Here is a 14,847-nt window from a genome sequence, read left to right as displayed (position 1 = left end):
AAATTAATGGAACAGAAGACTATTACTTAATTAACTTTAGCTTTTAAGGGCCCTCAAAACTCAATTCTAATTAGATTACTGTTTTAAAATGAAGCCCCCTTGTAAAACAGAAGCAAGTACACACACACACACACAAAAAAAACATTTAAATGACTTAAGTAAACTATAAAAAGTCCAATGATTTTTAATAAATGTATTCACTTCATTCACTTGTTAGACATTTTTTAAAAAGTGGAATTAAGCAGGTTTTATTTATTGAATTATGCAAAAATGTTGGTTTGCTCATGAACAGATTTTTTTCCTGGCTGCTGTGCTATTCTTCCTTGTAGATTGTGTTTAACCACAAAATACACAATAAAGCAATTAACAAATTACTTGTACAACCAGAGATGCACAAGATCAAGTTTAGATGCTTAATCTTAATGTGTAGACAGTTCAACAATAATCCAGAAGTCAAGAAAGGCACTGTGAATTGGGCCCATCACGTGCTGGTGTCAGATATAGACGTCTCTAACATCATGTCACTTTCATACATCTCGAACTCTAAGGTTTCATTAAATCTGGGAGCAGCTTCTATCGGTTTCTCTGGATTTGGAGAAGTCTCCAAGGCCATGACGCCACTCTCCTCCAGTGGCTGTGTTCTGAGCTCACTGGCATCCACTGGGTTTGTCAGCATTTTCATTAGTGCTGGAGTACTCGAAGTGTTTCGTAACTTGTCCTTGATGTCTGTTCCTAAAACAAATTAATGCATTTTATAAAACAGTCAAAGTATATTGAAAATTAAAAGTGGCCCCAGAATATACTACTACAATGTCATAATAGAAAGCAGCTAATTACTTTCAGGCTTTTAAAATGATGCTTCAAGACAACCAAGTCAAATTAGCTTATATTGTCCAACAAAGCTTCATAGAAATGTATTGTTGACAACATAATTACACCACTTACATCAATTAAGAAAAAAAGTCAAAATCTAGCAAAATGTATAGTTACACATTACAAAAGAACTACAGTTCTGGCATAAAATGAGTAACATACCTATATATGCATCTGCATCTCCAATGTACATTTCAATACAGTGTCCTAGCATTGTTACAGAAAATGTATCATCTCTTCTGAGACCAAGGGCCTGCATTTAAAAAAAGAAATTGCAATTTATTTATTAGTGTTGGTAAAACAATTACATGAACAAAGATACTGTAGATGTAATATGTAACGGTATACAACTAGAATTTTCATTTTTTCACTTATTTATTTTCAACCACATGAAACAGACACAGACAACTCCTGGTAAATTACATTTTAATAGCAGTTCATAAATCAGCTGAAAGACAAGGATGAGTTTATCAGAATAGTGATACATCTTGAGTCCGGTGTTATGCACCACAGTTAAAGCTGTACCAAAAGGTGTTCCTGGAAAAGGAAATTATTTAAGGCTATTACAAGTAAAGACCTCACAAGAAAATGTTTTGCTTTTGGATTGCAATGAGGGTGGTGGTGTATACAAAACAGTGTAAAATCTTACTGTGTGGAAATAGTCAATAGCATTCTCAAAGTCGCCCATAAGACTGTAGACATATCCAATAGCAGAATACGTGGAAGCATGCTGGGGAATCAGCACAAGGGCCTGTCGGTGGTACTCCAGCGCTTGCTCATATTTCCTACAGAAGCAACAAAGTCTTTCAGTAAAATAAAAATTGAGAATCAAGCAACCCTGCTTTTTTTGCAGGCTAGTATTTACCAGACAAAATAGCTGAATCATGGAAGCAATAATTGGACATTTTGCCATCCTCCAGGGTACTTGAAATTAGAGCTTTTTCTGCATCTAGTCTACGGCTTATTTGTTCATTGTACATGAAGAGCTGCATAATTAATTACAGGAACATCTGCTTCTCCTCTCCTGCTCCTTTTAAAAACATCAATCCAGTTTAAGCCTGTACATACGACAACACTGATTATACCATATTAGAATCAAGAATTACGCAAAAAAAAAAAAGTGATGTGTAATACCAAACAATACATTTCCATGGAAACAATGAGGTCACTGTTTGAGTTGGGGACTTAACTACAAAGTATTAAGTTGTATTTCTCTAAATTCATGGAGAGCACAAAGGGGCAATGTGTACTTCTCCTGAGGGAGGAGTTTAGTATCCATGCCCACCTTCTCCTTTTGAGTTTTATAAACAGTGAATGAAATTGAGGCCACCACATTTAACTTGTGACACAATTTTCAACACATACAACTGCTGCAATATATATTTCATTGGACAATGATGGGCATGTCATTCGTAGTTACAATCTTTATTTTAGAAAGGCTAGCCTATAAAAAAACTAACAAAAAAAACCCACAAGGTTATCTTGCGTGACAGTGCTATTCATTAAACAGACTGCCCTGGCTTCACACTGCAAAGGATGAATAAAAAAAAGAGACCTCACCTTCCTATTGCACTAGGCCAGAACCGTTCTGCATGTTGTAACCCACACTAGAATGGACTACTGCCATGCCAACTTATTATAGTTATCTCATGCATATTTTAGACTTCCTTCTGGGGAGGACTGGGTATTACTTGCTCAGAGCTATCCGATACCCATACTGTTACAGTAAATAGGCTGGATTCAGTGATCTTATCACACTCAGGTATTGTTATCACAACTGGGAGCAGCACAACAAAGATATAAAAGACAATGTTATTGGAAATACAAAAAGCATGCTTTCTTTTGTCTGGTAAGCTGCACCAGGTTATTAGCATGGGTGCAGTATTCCATGGCATGCTTATGACACACAAGACATTTAGCAGAATATTTGTTTGTCATTATCTCACTTCAGAACACAAGACCTGTTTTTTTTTTTTTTTTTTTTAATTTAAACAAATGACTCCACTTCATTGTGTTACTATTTCTATCCAGGTACCAATTGACATTAATTCTCTCTGGTCTGCCTGGGAGGATTGTGCAACATTACAGCTAAGATCTGCTGTGGCAAAATGATATTATTTAACACAATGTTAATTATTTTTTGGCGAGTTCTACTTCAAGTGAATTTGTTTGACATATTCATTTTTCACGGTATTGTATCATAAATAGATTTGTTGGTCGTTTATTGTTAACTTGACAAAGAAAGGACTCCAATTGTAACGATAGCCAACATGATTATAAACGTTAAAATTACCACCTCTATGCAGATGCCTGGAAGGGAGCATATGATTGGGAAACAGCTTTTTGTACTTCAAATGACATTTGACCTAGTCTCCCCAGGCTGCCTGCACAGAATAGGACACAACTCATTGTTTACTTACTTAAGTTTCCGACATACATGACCAAGGTTATTTAACAGAGGCTCCCATTTATCAACAGTCACCTGCGCAAAAAAAACAAAAAAAGCTGTCATTTTTTATTTTACCTTGCAGATGAACACTACCAAGTGTGATCCCAAAAAAGCAACACTGTGTGTCTATAAAACAGTTAATTATTACTTTAACATGCCAAGCTATCAAGGTAAAATAAATAAATAACAAAATCAATAAAATATTAAACAAGGGAATATAATGCACCAGTTATGGACATGGTCTGCAAATGTGGATCATTTGTGTAGCTAGTTAAGGAACCTCCTTCATATTTCTGAAATGCAACTTACAATTTTGGTAGAGATTTTGTACAACACAAGGACACCAATTAGAGTGCACAATAATGAACTAGGTGGTAATATCATAATAGTACCATTCATATTGTATAGTATAATGCACAAAGACAGGTATAGCATTGGTAATAGTACTACTATTTTATTATTATTACCCAAAGCAAGAGAGACCAGGCGCAAACCAGGTAACAAGGTGCAGGTTGTACAGCAAAAAAAGGACAATTATCTAAAATGAAATAACTTTTCAATGCATATTCAATTAGGCACATCAATCTCTGCAGTATAAGGCTCTTGAATTAGTCTCCACTATCCAAACCCTTGAAGAGGCCTGAAGCAGATGTAAAATAACCTATTTTGGTAACAAGGCAAGAATGGGAAAAAAAAAAAAGTCACTCAAGTCTGGAGGAGAAAACATTTTCTAAATAGGCAAACCATTTACGAACAACCTTTCATTTCAAACAAAACACAGTATTTAATTTTAAAGACTACATCTATTAGGCTGTGATGTTAATGCACTTAAAAATCTAGGAAGCTGCCAGCACCATAAAAATAAAACTAGAGCTATTAGCTACATTGAAAAAAAAATATCATAGCTCCAGACAAACATTTTGCCTTCGGAGCCAATGGCTCCTAGGACAAAAACAACTGGTCGCCAAATTGAATCTCTGGGTGACACTTCAGGAGCAAGTTGGCTGCTATCATATTTAACTGCTTCAAATACAACTTGCCAAGTCACTAAAGTGATGCTAAAACAATAACTTAACAGCTGCACTCGTTTGTTGACTCATTCTGATGAATGGTTAATCTATGCAGCAGTTGACTGCAATGGTCTCAGAGATTTTGTTCTGCTTTTTACGGTATTAAATACACCACAGTAAGCCCACTGCCAGATATTTTCATTAGTAAAGAAGGGGAGGGGGATATTGGGGGATATTGGGGGTTATTGGATTGGCAGCAAGGGAGTTAAATTCCTCGCAGCAGAAACACATGAGAATGTGGCTGGGGCTGTAAATTAAATAGGTGGCGATTAATGGTTAATACAGGTGTATAAAAGGGGTAGTCACGGGTGTGGATGTTAAAATTCTTAGAGTTAGTGTCAGCGTTGGTGAAGAGGTGTGGGTGTGTGCGAGTTCATGTCAGTATTGGTGAGGAGGTGTAGGTGTGTGTGTGTGTGTGTGAGAGAGAGAGACAGAGTTCATGTCAGTGTTGGTGAAGAGGTGTGGGTGTGTGCGAGTTCATGTCAGTATTGGTGAGGAGGTGTTGGTGTGTGTGTGTGTGTGTGAGAGAGAGAGACAGAGTTCATGTCAGTGTTGGTGAAGAGGTGTGGGTGTGTGCGAGTTCATGTCAGTATTGGTGAGGAGGTGTAGGTGTGTGTGTGTGTGTGTGTGAGAGAGAGAGAGACAGAGTTCATGTCAGTGTTGGTGAAGAGGTGTGTGTGTGTGCGAGTTCATGTCAGTGTTGGTGAAGGTGTGTGTGTGTGTGTGAGTTCATGTCAGTGTTGGTGAAGGTGTGTGTGTGTGTGAGTTCATGTCAGTGTTGGTGAAGGTGTGTGTGTGTGTGAGTTCATATCAGTGTTGGTGAAGGTGTGTGTGTGTGTGAGTTCATATCAGTGTTGGTGAAGGTGTGTGTGTGCTGTGAGTTCATGTCAGTGTTGGTGAAGGTGTGTGTGTGTGTGTGAGTTCATGTCAGTGTTGGTGAAGGTGTGTGTGTGTGTGAGTTCATGTCAGTGTTGGTGAAGGTGTGTGTGTGTGAGTTCACTCAAGTACAGTCACAACCACTGTGTGGGGTGAGTTCACACTCAGTTCCAATCAAAGTGTGTAAGTTGTGTGTGTGTGTGTGTGTGTGAGAGCTCATGTCTGTGTTGGTGAAGGTGTGTGTGTGTGTGAGAGTTCATGTCAGTCTTGGTGAAGATGTGTGTGAATTCATGTCAGTTTTGGTGAAGGTGTATGTGTGTGCGAGTTCATGTCAGTGTTGGTGAAGGAGTGTGTCAGTTCATGTGAAGGTGAAGGTGTGTGTGTGCGTGTGTGAGTTCATGAAGGTGTGTGTGTGAGTTCATGTGAAGGTGAAGGTGTGTGTGTGTGTGAGTTCATGTGAAGGTGAAGGTGTGTGTTGCTGTGCTGTTGGTGTTTAAGGGAGTTTGGGTGCCGTGTTTCCTTGAAAGTGGTGGCTCGGCCTGAAACATCGAGGGAGTTCGAACTGTTTGTTTTGTACACCTTATTTTACTTGCGTGTTTATTGTTTTATTATTAAAAGAGCACTCCAGTGCATATACTTGCAGCTTCTGTTTCCAAGTCTCACTTCTTGGTAGCAACAGCCTTGCCAGTGACGCTGTCCTGTTCGCAGCACCCTACGATTTGACTTAATGTTGGCTTATTGAAGTTCACAAATAACTTTTTTTCAGCTTGATGCTGTAACCTTTTCACTTTTGTGTTTAATTATTGAGCTTTTTGCTGCACTACAGCCCTTCATTAAAATAATAATATATTTGACGTTTTCAGGGCATTCTGTTAATAGCACTTGTGCAACACACAAACCTTAATTGTAGTTAAATTTTTTGCTGTTCTTGTTCAAAATTTCTTGAATGCAACGGTTAATTTTAAGCTACACTTTTATACGGAACAGTACTCGCACACGTCTGATCACCATCACAACTGCTGCATGAAACTGGTGGTATTTTTCTGGTATTAATACAGCACTCCTCTGCACTTAAAAGCATTTGTATTTGATCAAATTGTTACCTTCCTTCTCGCACTTCAGTTTATTACATACAAGTTTTATTTTTTATACAGACTGTTCATAAAAATATTGACACACGATTTTAATTGGAGGCAGCATTTCTGTGTTACAGGCGTCGGACGCCTCACCACGAAAAAACAGGTTGCAAAAATGTTTGTCGCATTTGTGACCATTTTAGTCACAGTCAGGAGCCCTGCATATATGCCCAGATTCTGAAACTAAAAACAATGATTCTGAAAAGTTTTTGTAGCTCAAATACAAATGGATGTTAGCAGTTGCCAGGAAACTATGATGCAGTTTTTTTTCAAGATTTCTCTTGGGGAAATCCCATTATTGTAACAATTCAGTACATTCACTTAAATTAAATTACACTGTTCCAAAACAGGTTTCACATATAGTCGGGTTTTGGAACAAAACGAGACTGAATGGTTTACTGATGCAGCTGAAAATGTGGCACATATGCAAAAAAGGCATTAACAAACTGATGTTGTAAAGTTTCTCTTTTCATTGTACAGTATTTAGGCAAAAATTGTATTTACCTCACTTCCAATAGCTTTTATTTTCTCCATCGCATCAAGAAACCATTTCTCTGCCGTCTTCCAACTAAAACAGTATAAACAATTGGAAACTTATTACAGATATAGCAACACAATCAATAAATAGCCAAGACATACCACATTTCTGTAAAGGAAGATGACCTGCGCTTAAATACACTTTTGCAGTCTTTTTAAAATAGAATATAAACAAATAATCAGCCACTCATACAAACTATTAGAGTCAATGTTTTGTAGGCTTTGTCCTGAGTTACATTATAACCACATAAACAGAAGTTAACGTACATACTGTAGAGAGTCATTAAAAGATTGTTATACAAAAAAGGAAAACTATAACATTTTACAAAACAAGTAACAGACAACTTAATTCAACAAGGTTAATTCAGCAACTCCATATTGTGTCCAAGTTGCATTTTAACATAGTGATAAGCTTATGAGAAGTTCTGTGGAATTAGTTTAGTTCCAGAAGATTTCGATTTGATCAAGTGCCAGTCATACTTACTCTCCGTTCTGGAAAGCCACCACTCCAACTTCATGCATGACAAAAGGATCCTCAGGGGCAATACTGAGCGCCTGGCTAAAAAACCTCTCCGCCAGCTTAGAGTTATTTGTCAAACCATATTCAAGACCAATGTATAACATTGGAAGATGACATCTGTGAACATTAAAAAAAAAAAAAAAAAAAAAGGACAATTAACTAATTGATTACTAAAGCTGCACATGCTAATTAACCTTGACTTGACTCTCAGACAGACAAACAGACAGACAAAAATCAGGGTTAGGAACTAACAATACTGTATTACTAGTCCAAAGGACTAGTACCTTTTGAAACTTGCTAGTCCTTATGTGAAGTGTCTAAGTTGGAATTAATAACAACAGTTGGAGTTGAAATTTAGAGGTTTAGATTTTATTTTGCTAAAAAAATACACTGTTACAAATTTAGATTTACTTTTTTTTTTTTTTAAATAAAAAGCACCTTCGCAAACGCTCATACAGATCAATCAATCACCTGTTTGCACCTTGTTACTAAGCAACTACTGTACTGTGACACTGACAGCACTAGACAGGATGACAGAGGAAAAAATTCTCAGCTCTGTTACCTTGCCGACCATGAACCACCTGAAATTGACACCGATGACAGAAATAAAATGTTTATTTTACTGTACATTATATGTGTTGCTATTTACAAAAATGCTGGCTGACTATGAATTACTATCTACAATAATTAATGTACTCATGTACACATGCGATCTTCACTAAAGTCCAAATTTAAAGACAGTACGTTCCACTGTAGCCCTCTGGATGAAATTGTTAGCTAGGTGGCTATTTATTTTAATTAGCAGTGGCAGAAAACCGATTCAGCAAGTACAGTAGAACCTGCCGGAACTGACGGACGCTGTATCTACTAGGTTTATAGTCTAATGAGAGCATAACAAATACAAAAGAAAAACTACGGAAAGCTGGGAGACTTTGTATAAATGGATTTTATATTTTTAAACACTGCAATAACAGTTCTGCTTGTGAAGCATCCATAGTATAATTTGACAGAACAGGTTTATTTGCACTATGCGGGATTTTATCTTCCCCCACTGGTGCTTGAGACCCAGAGCACTCACTGAATCACCTCCTGTACACCAATTATCAGTGATTAAAGCCTGGTTTTCAAACAAACTGATTATCGCTCACCAACGCTGTATTGGTATTAAAAAAAGCACGTTTTAAAAAAGTAAATTTCAGCTTCCAATCACTTAAAATGTGCCGATGATAATGTAAACAACCCCAAGCTACAGATAACAAGTCAAAACTTAAAAACGTGTTAAGGTTTATAGATAAGAGCTCAACTTTATTATGAATATATTGTTTTAAGCAACATACTACGATAAATGTTCATTATGGCAATTGGTTGTTTATTAGTTTTAAAATGTTTAGTAAAACGTGACCTATTGTTTGACCTCGTTAGTACTACCGGCCCCCTTTGCTAATGACATCTTCAGGTCAGGGTCGTATTCCAGTACAAATATCTATATTTTTGTAAAATGACTTTGCTTACTTCAAAAGATGCAACACGTTTCAATAAATTCAAACGATAAACTTAGCATCCCGCACAGAGGGAGAACACAAACGTAAAGCGTCTAAGTGGGGATGGCATTGCAGGAAAGATGAAGGGAGGTTTCCATGACTGTTTTCTAAGCATTATTTGTGAATGCTTATTCACCACTGCTACACCCCGTTAGAAAATTGATTTCCCTGCATTTTTTTTGAAGCAAGACTAAACGTGAGAGTACACACGTATAGAATCAGGGTAAAACTAGCTGAAATAGACAAATGTTTGTGCTCGTGTCTTCTTTATTGTCCTCAATAACAAGTGTATGCAATAACTGTACGTTCTCTACATTTGTAGTGCATACGTACTCATTCACACCTCTAGTATTTTGTAAGCTAAGAATTAACACTAGTAACAGTCCAAACAAGTAATACATAACTATTATTATTGACTGTATGTGGATCAGAGGGAAACTAGTCTTTGGCTAAAAGTTACAACTTGTGTTACAACACAAATGATATAATTACACTCAGGTTCTAAACATTCCCTTTCAGCTGTCAAACATTTTAATGCCCTTTTGACTGATTGGTCTACGAAGTTAGCACCTCCAAAACAAAACTACACTTAATGTCAGACTGTGACCTCAAAAACTTGCTTGAATCTTGCCTGTATTTTACAGTCGCTACAGAAACAGGGAGCAATGATGGCTAGTTTTAGAACCGTCACCTTCGGCAATGTTTTGGTAAAGAAAGAAGTGGCGTTGCACTTCTATAGGAGTATTGTATGCAGCCGGTCACTGGTCAGGAAAAAAATAAAATAAAAAAAAATAAAACAAATTTGCTGTGGGCTGCACATTTTACTTCTTCTAAACATGTGGAATCATTGGAGAAACACAATCCTATAACTCACTTGAGACAATGGGAAGGGAATTCAAAAGCTGTTGGAAGAAAGTTATGAAGAACTTTCCTAACTGAGAATATTTAGCAAAGAGCACTATAAAAGCAGCAGAGAACAATTACAATAAAACCAGCACAGAGGGATCTGTTAACATACCCTTTCATTAGCTGTGCAGCTGTGAAGTAGGCTGCCATGGCCTGGTCATGTTCACTTTCCACTGCAAATGAGTGGCCATAAGCAATCCATGCAGGTCCATAGGTCCTCTCTAGAGTGGTGGCTTTGCTAAAAAGGAATGCTCTTGAAAGTAAACATAACATTTCAAACAAACTTAAAAGTAGTAAATGGTGGGTGTAGTTATATACCTGAGATATCTCCTTGCATGTTCATTTTTGTGACCGACCATAAGGTAATAACACCCTACTGCGAACCAGGACACCTGGGCAAAAGAACAGCTTTAAAAGTCACACCCAGTACTTCAAATAATCTATTCACAGACATGAATGTCACACAGACAGCAATTATACCATACTAGTATTTTCTCTCTCTCATATACAGGGTGATATGAAAGTAAGTTTACATTTGTGAGATATGGGGCGTTGATGTGATAAACCTACTAATACACACACACACACACACACACACACACAGAGTCAACCCTGTATTAAGAGACCACTCAAGGGACAGTCTAATAGTGGTCTCTTAAGAGGGCCCATAACTTATGAATTTTCTATCTCTCTGACATGCTTTCCTGTAATTACATGCGTGTTACATACACTGTAAAAGCCAGATGTAGTAATATGAACAAAAGGAAGTATGTCATTTAATAACATTCCTTTAGATAATACTTTCACAAAATAATTTGTTTTGTAAATGCAATGAATGTTTGCCTGCCTGTCTGCCTATCTCAGGTCTCACAAAATGTTTGAAATCCTTTGCAAATTTCAATGCCTGTGTCTGCCTTTCATGTACGTGTTGATTCATTGCATCCTGAAACCAACGGCAGCATAAGCAAAAGATATTTTTCGATTACCGCGCACATTGTTTCACACTCTTATAAGTATGGCTTGAATTTTTTGGTGTTTATTTTCCTTTTAACGGTTTGCCTTTAAGCCTTAAGCTGCCACATCCTAATTATGAGAACATTCTGTTACATTAGCGGGAAAGAATAACACAACACGAAACTGACGCATTGGAAGCTATCTAGTTCCCAGGCAATTGCAGGAACGAAATTAAAGTTATCTGGGGGAAGTGACTAATGTCACTGCTTGAATAATGAAGGTGAAACAGAATCAGCAAGTCAATCAGGACATCAAGGTAAAAAGAAGCGACTTTGTTTAGTAACAGTTTAATTAAAACATTGAATTGGCTAAAAAAAATAAAAACCTAAAAACTTCAAGCCCTAGTTCTTTCCGTTTCAAAATGCTGTATCTGCGTCTTTCTAGTGCCGGATTGTTAAGCAGTTTTTCTGGCACTCGCTGTCTTTACAAGTTTAATAACTTTAATTCTGTCATCTAGGGAGGACCTTTTGTTTCATCATGTTTTTCTCTCTTCCTTTACAAGAGCGCGCTGTTGTTTTATTGATTACAGATAAAAGACACTAAAATGGTTACCATATTCCTTTTAATTTAGGACATACCATTTAAAACCACATTTTTTTTCTAACTGTGTAAGGGTGCTTAATACAGGTTTGAGTCAGTCGCTGGACAAGAAAATTGTGGTCACTGGTTGTGTTTGACAGGTGGTTGCTTAATAGTTAAATAAAAGCACAAACATCATTGGGAGGAATTTAAAAAGATTGCTAAATAAAACGTGTTCGCATGAGCAGGTTTGACTGTGTGTGTGTCATATCTATCTCTCTCTCTCTCTCTCTCTCTCTCTGTATAATATATATATATATATATATATATATATATATATATATATATATATATATATATAGATATATATATATATATGATAAATATAAATCCCTATTATTATGCTGGCAAAATAATTTTAATTTCCTGTACTTAATACACCAGATTTACATATGTAGCAATACTTAATTTAAAAATTATTTGTCACAACTTTTGAAAAAAAAAAAATTTTACTTACTGGGCTATTTGGGTACAAATCCACCAATTTATGTGAAAGATAAAACAGTTCTGTGGGAGGGGGGAAAAACAAACAAACAAAAAGGCTGTGCAGGGGATCTGAACTGATCGCAATATACTCTGATATTATTACCACTTAGGAAATTTTGACATTCATATAGTTAAGGTAGTATAATTCTAAAACAATAAGATTAAGCAGGAAATTAAAGAAAATAGCTAACGTCTTTAAATTATATCTTTTGTTCATTTTTGGACATGCCTATTTCACTCACAATTTCAAATTCAGATGTTTAACAGCTTTCCTTAGCAGCAATAAGAGAAACATGCAATTTGCAAAGAGATAGAGGGTGTCAATTACCACTAAATGCAGATACAGTTCTTAGGTTTTTAATGCAACACAATAGCATGCCTGAGCTGATCTACAGAATACAGATAAAGGCAAGAATAGACATGCAATGGTAAAGTTACAACCTAAATAAATGTTCTTTTTAGTACGCCATCTTGTTAGTAGACACATTTCTTTTGCTTTCTACTAAATTTAATACTAAATGTGCACAGTATAATCTTTATTCCGTTTCTGCTGGGGCTTTGTATATTAGCAAAAACAAAAAAAAAAAGCCTTTGTAAAAGGAGGCTTGGTTGCTGCACACTGGGTGGAAAGTTGAATAAGCAGCCAGATAGAATCTTACCATTTGCTTTGCTGAGTTCTACCAGTGTTCCTATATGCACAGGTAGACAATTTGCATGAAAAGGATCTTTTTCCATTACCCTGGGGAAAAAAAAAATAAATTACTTTATTATAAACCAGCACACTGCTGTACCAAAATATTTAGATTAATGATTGCATAAATGACGTAAGTTTCTACATTTCTATGGTCTGAAAACTAAAACAAGCATCAGATTGTGGGTATGTTTGATTGTTCATATCACTTAAAAAGGGCACTAAGTGTATACTTACGTCGATGTGAGTTTGTAGCACATTTTAAAATCACAGTTATAATAATGTCTCTCTGCTAAAGACACAACAACATCCAAGTTTTCCTGAAGACCATCAATTGTGTCAGTAACCACGGTTTCACTGGGTTTGTTATACTGTGAGATCAAGAAAAAAAGGGTTGTTGGTTTCAAAGCAACTTTGCAAAGCCCATCCAATTTAAACAGCTGTAGAAGTTACTTGAACAAATATATGCACTACTTGAGAAGTCTTATACAATGGTCTATTGTTGTACAAACAAATATGAATGGGCTTACAGTATACTTAATTTAACAATGATAATTCATCAAGGTAGTTCATTTTTAGTTTCCTATTCCCCCCCCTCTCAGAAATAGAGTAGATTAAAAGGAACACAAACAGAAAAATCAAACATTATCCATTCTATGCAGACAGCATAAGTCATGCTTTTTTCCTCCCAAATTTAATGTATCGAATTTGTCCTTTAAAAAGAAAAGTCCAGATTTAGCTAAACACAAATGTTAAACACATTCTTAAGTTTTGAAATGTGTACATTGTTTTGTGGCATTGTATACAGAGGCGGGGAAGTGGAGAGATTGTCTCGGAGCGGAAGGGCAAATCTGCAGCATACAATGCCAAATCAAACACTTCAATGGATGGGGGCTCATTTCACATTTGCTTCAGATTTAGCTAGGAAATAAATATTTAATTTGTGAAAACCCAGATTTATATTTTAAGACTTAAGTGCTGAACAATAATGTTTTTCAGATGTCTTATGAAAAGTGGTTAAAAAAAAAAAACGATTTAACATGGATTTTTTTTTTTCATGGATTTATTTGCTAGAAATGTTAGCTAAATGTTGACACGCCAAGTGTAAAAAAAGATTCATAGACCGGTTATAAAATGTTTAATTTGTTGTACGCATTTTCAATATTTATAAATTATATCTAGAAGCACAAATATAAAAACTTAATGTGTTTGTTAATATATATATATATATATATATATATATATATATATATATATATATATATATATATATATATATATTTAGTGAAATCTGGACTTTGTGGTTAAATATGGACTTATTACATTAACTCCTTAAAAAAAAAAATTAAAATTAAGACTATAATGTTAAATTCCAATGATGCGTTGTAACATTTGAATGTGTGTCAGGGGGGGGGGGGGGTCGCGCAACAAAATGTATGCCAAGAGAAGGGGACGTCATAAAAAAGTTTGCTCAGCACTGGTCTACTGCACTGTTAGTGTGTATAGTTACTGCTTCTGCTCAGCCACTTGCCTTTTTCAATTTATTTTCAAATAGAAAATGGACCAGGTCTTCTTCTTCTTCTGTACACTGTTGGCTTAGAGGTAGGGAATCAAGAAATTCTTTTTCTGCAGGAACACACACACACAAAAATCCACTAATAAATCTTTCATTCTTGCCAATATAAACTGTGTCTCTACTGTATACATCCCTGATAAGATATATATCTCAGTGGATCTAAACTGCTTAAATACAAAAAAAATGTCACACATATTCTTAAATCACAAATATTGTACACCAACTATTTCAATATATTCTTAATTAATTTCATACTGGATGTAAAAAAAAAGATAACAATACACTACTTTTGACTAAAGTGGCATTCTATATTTGAGCTGATCAGTTGTCAACAGGGCTGTTAAAGTAAATCAGTTAGTTGTGGTTTTCTGTGAACAAAGCATCGCTGTTAGCATAGCCTAATTGAAGTAATATGCAGCTGTGAAAAGAACTGTATCATTGATATATCCAGGATCAAAAACAATGAGGCACAGAAACAGCTCGTTTGAAATGGCCACCACCTGTAATGAAACTTTGAAAATCATAGAATACAGCTGTGTATAAACTATAAAAACCCAGTGAGTCAGTGAAAGGGTTAATTTGGACAAAATTTG

General features: G+C 35.9%; 1 protein-coding gene across 2 annotated transcripts in view; it reads right to left on the bottom strand.

Annotated features, from left to right (window-relative positions):
• Positions 1 to 220: 220 nt before the first annotated feature.
• LOC121327963 (cell division cycle protein 16 homolog) overlaps positions 221 to 14,847 on the bottom strand; it is a 29,252-nt gene continuing 14,625 nt past the window's right edge. For both annotated transcript variants that reach the window (XM_041272352.1, XM_041272350.1), the window contains exons 7-18: positions 14,210 to 14,304; positions 12,916 to 13,049; positions 12,647 to 12,726; positions 11,959 to 12,008; positions 10,227 to 10,300; positions 10,021 to 10,146; positions 7,426 to 7,578; positions 6,909 to 6,972; positions 3,294 to 3,355; positions 1,523 to 1,658; positions 1,036 to 1,126; positions 221 to 732 (exon numbers count right to left, since the gene is read on the bottom strand). In XM_041272352.1, the coding sequence (XP_041128286.1) occupies positions 482 to 732; positions 1,036 to 1,126; positions 1,523 to 1,658; positions 3,294 to 3,355; positions 6,909 to 6,972; positions 7,426 to 7,578; positions 10,021 to 10,146; positions 10,227 to 10,300; positions 11,959 to 12,008; positions 12,647 to 12,726; positions 12,916 to 13,049; positions 14,210 to 14,304 (1,316 nt within the window). In that variant the 3' untranslated portion in view covers positions 221 to 481. The remainder of the gene's footprint in view (positions 733 to 1,035; positions 1,127 to 1,522; positions 1,659 to 3,293; positions 3,356 to 6,908; positions 6,973 to 7,425; positions 7,579 to 10,020; positions 10,147 to 10,226; positions 10,301 to 11,958; positions 12,009 to 12,646; positions 12,727 to 12,915; positions 13,050 to 14,209; positions 14,305 to 14,847) is intronic.

Source organism: Polyodon spathula, chromosome 15 (genome assembly GCF_017654505.1).
Source record: "Polyodon spathula isolate WHYD16114869_AA chromosome 15, ASM1765450v1, whole genome shotgun sequence".
Lineage (NCBI taxonomy): Eukaryota > Metazoa > Chordata > Actinopteri > Acipenseriformes > Polyodontidae > Polyodon > Polyodon spathula.
The sequence above is the reverse complement of the archived record's forward strand: the minus strand, read 5'-3'. Positions and strand labels throughout refer to the sequence as shown.